Source organism: Octodon degus, unplaced genomic scaffold (assembly GCF_000260255.1).
Source record: "Octodon degus isolate 3935 unplaced genomic scaffold, OctDeg1.0 scaffold00015, whole genome shotgun sequence".
NCBI lineage: Eukaryota > Metazoa > Chordata > Mammalia > Rodentia > Octodontidae > Octodon > Octodon degus.
Genome location: NW_004524591.1, coordinates 2108911 through 2117705, shown reverse-complemented (window position 1 = coordinate 2117705; position 8795 = coordinate 2108911). Strand labels below are relative to the sequence as shown.

The following is an 8795-nucleotide window of genomic DNA, read 5'->3' as shown; positions in this document are numbered from 1 at the left end:
AACTTTGGGTGTTAGGTATTTTGTCTCAGCAATGAGAAAAGTAGCTAAGAGAAGTGATGAAAAGTGCAACAAAATAATAAAGGGTTGGCTGTAGGTAACTTGACAGTGTGCTGCAAATACAGAAGAGAATGTCAGCCAAGATGGTGGCCACATTATAGTCCCAGCATTCCAGGAGGGCATGGAAGGATGATCTCCAGCTCAAGTCCACCTGGGCAATGTAACAACTTGATGAGACTTTGTCTCAAAATACATAGGGTTAGCGGTTACCGGTCTCGCCATGGAGCGGAAAGTGCTTGCGCTCCAGGCCCGAAAGAAAAGGACCAAGGCCAAGAAGGACAAAGCCCAAAGGAAAAATGAAACTCAGCACCGAGGCTCTGCCCCCCATTCTGAGAGTGATCTGCCAGAGCAGGAAGAGGAGATTCTGGGCTCTGATGATGATGAGCAGGAAGATCCCAATGATTACTGTAAAGGAGGTTATCATCTTGTAAAAATTGGTGATCTGTTCAATGGCAGATACCATGTGATCTGAAAGTTGGGCTGGGGGCACTTTTCAACAGTGTGGCTATCATGGGATATTCAGGGAAAGAAATATGTGGCAATGAAAGTAGTTAAAAGTGCTGAACACTATACTGAAACAGCACTAGATGAAATCCGGTTGCTGAAATCAGTCCGCAATTCAGACCCCAGTGATCCAAACAGAGAAATGGTCGTTCAACTACTAGATGACTTTAAAATATCAGGAGTTAATGGAACACATATCTGCATGGTGTTTGAAGTTCTGGGGCATTACCTGCTCAAGTGGATCATCAAGTCCAACTATCAAGGGCTTCCGCTGCCTTGTGTCAAAAAAATTATCCAGCAAGTGTTACAGGGCCTGGACTATTTACACACCAACTGCCGTATCATCCACACTGACATTAAACCGGAAAACATCTTGTTGTCGGTGAACGAGCAGTACATCCGGAGACTGGCAGCAGAAGCCACAGAATGGCAGCGATCCGGAGCCCCTCCACCTTCCGGGTCTGCAGTCAGTACTGCTCCCCAGCCTAAGCCAGCTGACAAAATGTCAAAGAATAAGAAGAAGAAATTGAAGAAGAAGCAGAAGCGCCAGGCAGAATTACTAGAGAAGCGAATGCAGGAAATTGAGGAAATGGAGAAAGAGTCGGGCCCTGGGCAAAAAAGACCTAACAAGCAAGAAGAATCAGAGAGTCCTGTTGAAAGACCCTTGAAAGAGAACCCACCTAATAAAATGACCCAAGAGAAACTTGAAGAGTCAAGTTCCATTGGCCAGGATCAGACACTTATGGAGCGTGGTGTAGAGGGTGGTGCAGCAGAAATTAATTGCAATGGAGTAATTGAAGTCAGTAATTATACTGAGAACAGTAATAAAGAAACAATGAGGCTTGCAGAGGATCTCCATAATGCTAATGACTGTGATGTCCAAAATTTGAAGCAGGAACCTAGTTTCCTAAGCTCCCAAAATGGAGACAGCACATCTCAAGAAACAGACTCTTGCACACCTGCACCACCGGAGGTGTCAGATACTATGGTGTGCCAGTCCTCCGCAACTGGAGACCAGTCATTCCATGAGCAGCACATCAGCCAACTTCAAGAAAGCATCCGGGCAGAGATCCCTTGTGAAGAGGAGCACGAGGAAGGACAGAATGGGCCCCTGGACAACAAAGGAAAATCCACTGCTGGAAATTTTCTTGTTAATTCCCTTGAGCCAAAAAATGCAGAAAAGCTCAAAGTGAAGATTGCTGATCTTGGAAATGCCTGTTGGGTGCACAAACACTTCACTGAAGATATTCAAACAAGGCAGTATTGCTCCCTGGAAGTTCTGATAGGATCTGGCTATAATACCCCAGCTGACATCTGGAGCACGGCATGCATGGCCTTTGAATTGGCTACTGGTGATTATTTATTTGAGCCTCATTCTGGAGAAGAGTACACCCAAGATGAAGATCACATTGCGTTGATCATAGAACTTCTGGGAAAGGTGCCTCGCAAGCTCATTGTGGCAGGAAAATATTCCAAGGAATTTTTCACCAAAAAAGGTGACCTGAAACATATCATGAAGCTGAAACCCTGGGGCCTTTTTGAGGTTCTGGTGGAGAAGTATGAGTGGTCTCAGGAAGAGGCGGCTGGCTTCACAGACTTCTTACTGCCCATGTTGGAGCTCATCCCCGAGAAGAGAGCCACTGATGCCGAGTGTCTCCGGCATCCTTGGCTCAACTCTTAAGCCCCAGCCCAGGCCCACAGCAGCAGAGATCACTACACTGACTGTCCATTCTCCTCTCCAGGCATTTTCCAATTTTCAGGGTGAAGCCCTTTCTTCAAGGGTTTCTAGATTTCTTTTTTCTTAATCCAGTATGTTTATTTGGGTTTGCATACTTGACCCCAACTGCCTTTGGGTGTCCCCGGTGAATTTGGCCTTGGTGGGGCTTGCCAAAGACTAATGGACTAAAAATGTACAACAGTCTCTTACCCTCTGCCCTTGCCTTTCCATCAGGGTATCCTGTAAACTATAAGTATCCTCTTTAAAAAGAGCTATGAAGGAAAAAAAAAATACATAGGGTTAGGTTGTAGTTCAGTGTGAAGGCCCTGAGTTCAATCCAATCGCTAGTATGGGAGGGAGGGAGAAGAAAGAAAGGGGAAAATGTGTTAAAGATTCTTTTCACAATAAAAACATGACTCAAACACCTGATACCTTCAAATGTATCATTTCTGGAAACTTATTTTTATTTTTCAATTAAAATTTTACAGAGAGAAAAATTTACCTGAGAGAAATCTCAGTCCTTTTAAGATATTGTTCAGCTCTTTTATTTAATATTACTACACATCTAATAACCAAAATGAAATCAAAAGATTAAAGGAAAGGATCCACCAGATAGCTCAGCAGATCAAAATGCCTGCTTAGGCAGATGCAGGGGCCGAGGATTAGATCCCCAACCTGCCATGCAGGCCTCACCCCCAGGGCACACTGACACAGTGAATGTGACTGGGCATGGAGGCACACATCTGTAATCCCAGTGCTTGGGAGGCTGCAAACAGGAGAATCACGATGAATCCGATCTGTAGTGAGAACCGGTAGACCATGTACTAAATACATTTTTAAAAACATTTAACAGAAATATACAAAGTAGAAATGGAAAATGAGCAATATTTCGATTGTCATATTGACTCAATGAGTTTCTAGTATCTTCTATAAATAAGCCAGGCCCTAAAGGAATGCAGTTGTGAAGACAAAATACACATTCCCCAGAATCAAAGTGGAGTAGGATTAATGGCCAAAGAATGAAATTACAACTGTAGTTAATAGTATAAAATGAAAAGCTAAATCCAAAAGGAGTCCACTTTCAAGAAATTTTTTCCTGAAACTCATAGAATTTACAAAAAAAAAAAAAAAAAAAATCAATGGATTCTAAAGCAGGGCTTATGGATACACTGGGGAGGTGGGGAGGAACATATGTCATCAGACAGGAAAGAACTTGAAATGGTCATTAAGTGGGTACAGAAGAGGGGATAGTGCAGTCAAGGAATGCAAGAAATAAAGAGTTATCAAGGGAAGAAATCCACAGGAACAGCCACAAAAGATGGCAGTGGGACTTTCAACTGTGAATACAGACAGTGAGGGTGATGAAAGCCATACTTTAAAGACATCAAAAGCTGTGAAGTGTTTTAGCAGGAACGTGACTTTTTAAGGATCACTCTTTTGGGGGTGACCAGTATGCTGAAGAAAGGTCAACCATGAGCATAACAACTTCTCGTAAGCTTCCTTCCCAGGTGGCCCACAAATGACAAACTATTGTACCTGAATTACCATGTGTCACCCTTCCTAAAACCCTTTGAAGGAGGCACTGTTTTATCCTATGCCACAGAAAAGGGAACCAAGGCTAACCCAGGACCAGCAGGGTCTTTGAACACTGGAAGTTAGAGCCTGTATTGATGTATAGTAGGTAGCAGAAGATCAGTTAGAAGCCTATTTCAGAAAGTCAGACAAGAGGTAACTGTGGCTTAGGCTACACAATACAGTGGTGTGGTTAGAGAGAATTAGGAAAATTCAAGAGCTAGGATATGCACTCTGGTGTTAGGTAGAGGAAGTGAGGAGGGGGGAGAAAGCTGACTCTGGGTTAGACAACTTGGATAAGCAGAATGGCTTCCTTTAAACTAAGAACACTTTGCAAAGGAATACAAAAAGCTTACTGTATTTGTATTCCTCTGCAAATAGACCTGAGAAACTTCTAAAGGGAATGTCGAAGGGGCTGCTACGTGGGTGGGAGTCCAAGAGTGAGGTTTGGGATGGAGACCTAAATCTGACATCTTTAGCAAGTAGATAGTATTTGAAACCACAGTAGGAGACAAACTTTCTAAAGTCACAGTTTTCAAATGCAGTGTGCCCAAGAGTCACTTGAAGAACTTACTATAAATGAAGACTCATCTCCCTAGAAAAGGACTGTGCCACCCCTCTGGCCAGGGGAAGGCAGGTGATTCTCTTGCTGTCCACCCATTATGCTTTGAGGAATTATATAATAAAGAGACATAAGGGGCCTGAGGTTGTCTTAGTGGGCACATTTGTACAGCACCATGAGGCTCCAGGTTGATCCTGAGCAACGTACAACACACACACACACACACACACACACACACACACACACACGACAGAGTAACACAAGAGACATCAAGAAAGGACCTGGTGAATTCAACCATCTTCTAGGTATATGAGGAACACCTACAAAATACACTGAAAATGGGCAGCTGGGATGATAGGAGATGCACAGATGAGAATTGTGTCAACAAATCCAAGACAGCAGAGTATATTTTAGAGAGGGAAATAATGTCAAATACTGACATACTGGCACTGCTGTGGGCCAGCTTTGTCCCTGCCTGTGAGAATCCCAAAGGGAACATGATGCACCTACAATTATGCAAGAAACCCAACTACATTTACCAAACCTGGCTACAATCTTTTTGTCATATTTATTTCACTTTACTTAAAAATTATGTGGATTTACATTCACTTAAACTTGTAATGTAACAAGTATCTTCTATATTATTCATTACAGATTTTTTTTAAAGTGATGTTTATCAAGACTCAGGCATATTTCTGGGCTTTATTCAGAGTACTGATAATTCCAGTCCAGGTCTGTTTGACTCCAAGGGCAATCAGTAGTCTTTCGGGTAGAGTATCACTCCGCCTTTTGGGGTTGCATCAGAGCCAGGTCCTAGATGTTTAGGCAACAAAAACAGGAGGGACACATTACTCAGAAAGGTGGAGACAGAAGTGTCAGGGGAGGTCACATGTAAGCTCAGCCTTGAACAAGAAGGAAATGACCAATCACACAGGGCTGGGAAGTGCATTTCCAGCAAAAACAGTCTGTGCAGTAATAGAGAGAGAGAACCGTCCTTTCCAGGAAACTTCGGAAGCATGTGTTCATGTTTAGGAGAGAAGGAGGAAGAGTGGAGGAAGGAATTTTACACCAAAGAGGATCCACTTAAATATTTTAAATATGACACTGACCAGGGCATTTTTGTGTAGAAAAATCTGTGGTAATGGTGTTAAAGGACAAACTGGAGAAAGGAAAGGAAAAATCATGCCAGGTTGAGCAAGGGAAAATCAGTCAGAGGACTGATTGATAAAGGAGAATAAGAGGGTGTGTCAGAGAGGTCAGAAGATTGTCACAACACGAGCAGGTGGCACAGAGCAGGAGTGAAGGTAGTGACAGAGAGAGACGTATGCAGGATGAACGCCAGCTTTCTGTCCTGCTGCAGCAGGACAGCAGATGGGAAATAAATGGGGGGAGGGGTGTAGGGAGGAAGATTTAGAGTTAAATCCCTATGGGATTTCTAGGAAGTCCTGCTAACCAAGGTGGCTGGACATACGAACTGGACGTTGAGCAAAGGCGTGGGACACGGCTGAGATCACCGAGTCTGTGTGCACTGGTGCTCATTCGGGAAGGAGTTTATAACTGTCTCCTCTGGCAAACTTCTAATGCTTTATCAGCTTCAAAACTCTTCCCCAAGTAAAATACAGTGGAAATGGCTCAAAATTGTGTCTTTTGGAGACAACCAGGAAACTTATACCTCTGACTGTCCAGTGTAGATGTCAGCATTTATAAGGCAGACGCTGTGGAGAAGACGTGCAGCTTGCTGGGACGTTCTTTACCCCTTACGTGCATTTAAATTAAGGACTTGAGCACATATTGACTCAAATTTCGTAGACACAATATAAACATTTTCCTGTTTTAATGGAAATGCCGCTCACCCTGTAAAAAGAACTCTTGATACAATGCCCCCCCCAAAAAACCTCTTCCCCATTTTTTTAAACAATGGAATAATTATTAAATAAAATGAGGAAAGAATAGGAGCTCCTTTCAGAAACTTGCCCGTGGTCTTTAGTATTCTAGAGACTTTTTATCAGTTTGGTCAGAATGACAGTCATGAAGATAAATTACCTCAACCACAAAAAAAAAAAATTTCATAACTCATTTTTTATTCACCAGTTTTCACGTTTGTGAACCTCTTTCAAAGTCGATGGGTTATTTTTCTCACTTTTGATGTGGAATTTGGATTAGATAAAAGGGGAAAGGAGAGGAAATTATATTCATAACATTTTTCAGATTGTGACGTTTTGAATGAACAAAACAGTGCATTTATCCTGTGAAGAGTTCTGTTGTCAAGCAGAAATCAACCCATGATGAACAGCAGAGGCAACGATTACCGTTTACCGTGTGGAACAGCAGGCTACTACAGCACTGCTTTCATTCCTCTCTGGCAACAAGGCCACAGAAAAAGTTTCACATCATTTCTTCTTGCTGTGGCGTAAGTATTTATTAAAAGATCCAACGAGTAATGTTGCACAATTTTCTTAATGCTTCTAAAAGGGGATTTCCGTAACAATTATGTAATTATTACTTGGAAACAACCACATTGCTAGACAGGAAGGCCCATCCCAGGAAAAAGAAAAAAATAATAATAATAATCAGTAGATTTCCGTTTGAAAATTACTACTAACAGACAATAATGGTAAGAAATAAGATGAATTATTCTAGCTCCTGATGATGGAGTGTCTTCTCCTTTGAGAGTAAGAATGCCTCAATCTTTTAGAGAGGTTGGTTTTAGTATATAAACCAATGCTCTTTCTAGCAAGCCCTGTCGTGGCCAAAAGAAAGGTGAGTCTTAATCATTCTTCAGCTTTTCACAGAATGAACAAAATTAAGGTTTTTAAAAATTCCTCTCACTGGATTTCTCATCTTTCTGAAAACTCCTATAATTGTGCCCCTCCCATTTCATAGGATCAGAACCATAAGGCTATTATTTGAAGACCCTTTCAGATTCTGAGTCAAAGCTACTTGGTCACCACAGCTCCTTGTGTATTTGATTACCCCCAAAAGGCATGCTTGGCAAAGGGAATGTTGTCGAAACCAGGCCTTCACATTCAAGGAAGAACTAAAACTTGTTAAGCTGTTCTTAGAGAAAGCCTTACTTCAAGAAAGGTCAGGAAATCATATAGTCCAGGTTCTTTTTAGTGAATAAGAAACAAAGAAGAAATGACAAGCCAGAAAAAAAACATCTGTACTACAGTCATGACTGATACAAAACCAGATCCTTCCTATCCCCTATCCATGTGTAAATCAAAGAGATTGAGTATACAAAACTTGTGAAAACTCAGTAAAAGAGTACAGTAGACATTATTACAGTGTCTGCTCAACCTAGGCACCACCAGCCACCTTTTCTGAAAATGGCCTTATGCATTAGTAGGCCTGAGGCCCAATCAGTCTCATCTGACACAGAACAGCCCATGTAAGCAGGTCCTAAGAGGCTTTTCCAGGCCAGTACAGGAGCTGGGACTCCGACCTGCCCGATTGTACTGGGAAATAAAACACAGCAGAAAAGCTGGTCTGTACAGAGAGAAAAACGAAAAGAGATAGAGTTGCAGAAACAAGACCGTGAAATTCCTTGCTTAGGGAAATCAGTAATTTAATGAACAGGGAAGTCAGTAATTTAATGAAAATGGACACATCTGGAAAGAAAGTGGTTATTTGCTTGGAATGTTTTAAACAGGATATGGCTATATAGTCCAGGCTGGCCTCGAACTTGCTCTACTCCTTCTGCCTCATCAACATGGAGATGTTTCTTAATTCTTAGATAAAGTCAACAAAAATTAGAGAATTGAGAGTGAAAAGACCAAATCCAACATTTAGCATTAAGCAGAAAAAGGAAACCTAGTGAAGGAGAACAAGGAGAAAGAGAAAATGAAGTGGGGAAAATAATAGACAACTGTGTTGTCCCAGAAGTCGTGAGAATAGTTTTTCTGGAGAAAATAGTCCAATCAGCTCATTTTTGCCGAATGAATAAAATTAATAATTAATAAAATTAAATAATGGTGTCCTTGAATTTGACCAGAAAAAATCCTGAGATGTTATAAATTTAATTACACAGGGCCAGAGAATGGATGGAAAGAGCTACTCAGTAGGGACCTACAGGTCAAAAATAACAACAGACCATTTGACATTCTTGACTGTACATTAGCCCAGTCTGACCCTCTCCATCAGAATGTGCCCACTCCAACTGCTCAAGCTGGAGTCCTTTTCCTTTACTTTCTATTTTCTTAGCCCAATATTTGTCAGCTAGCTCCTCAAGCTAACGTCCTGATCATTTTCTCTTACTTTCCAATTAAAGCTTTTTTCCTGTAAATCTGGTCAGTGGTCTTTTCCTGCCCTGAAATATATTGCTACAAGAATATATGTATGATTAAAAAATAAGATTGATCTTTTCCTAAATCAAAGTACTAC

General features: G+C 41.5%; 1 protein-coding gene across 1 annotated transcript; it reads left to right on the top strand.

The window, feature by feature from the left end:
* The first annotated feature begins 265 nt into the window (after window positions 1-265).
* Window positions 266-2554, top strand: LOC101581215 (SRSF protein kinase 1). The gene has a single exon (XM_012513663.2). It carries the CDS (start codon window positions 599-601, stop codon window positions 2240-2242), a length of 1644 nt encoding a protein of 547 aa, XP_012369117.2. The 5' UTR covers window positions 266-598; the 3' UTR covers window positions 2243-2554.
* Window positions 2555-8795: the final 6241 nt, after the last annotated feature.

Bases quoted from the DNA above. Each gene is read 5' to 3' on its own strand.
- LOC101581215 (XM_012513663.2), top strand. From the start codon at position 599: ATGAAAGTAGTTAAAAGTGCTGAACACTATACTGAAACAGCACTAGAT.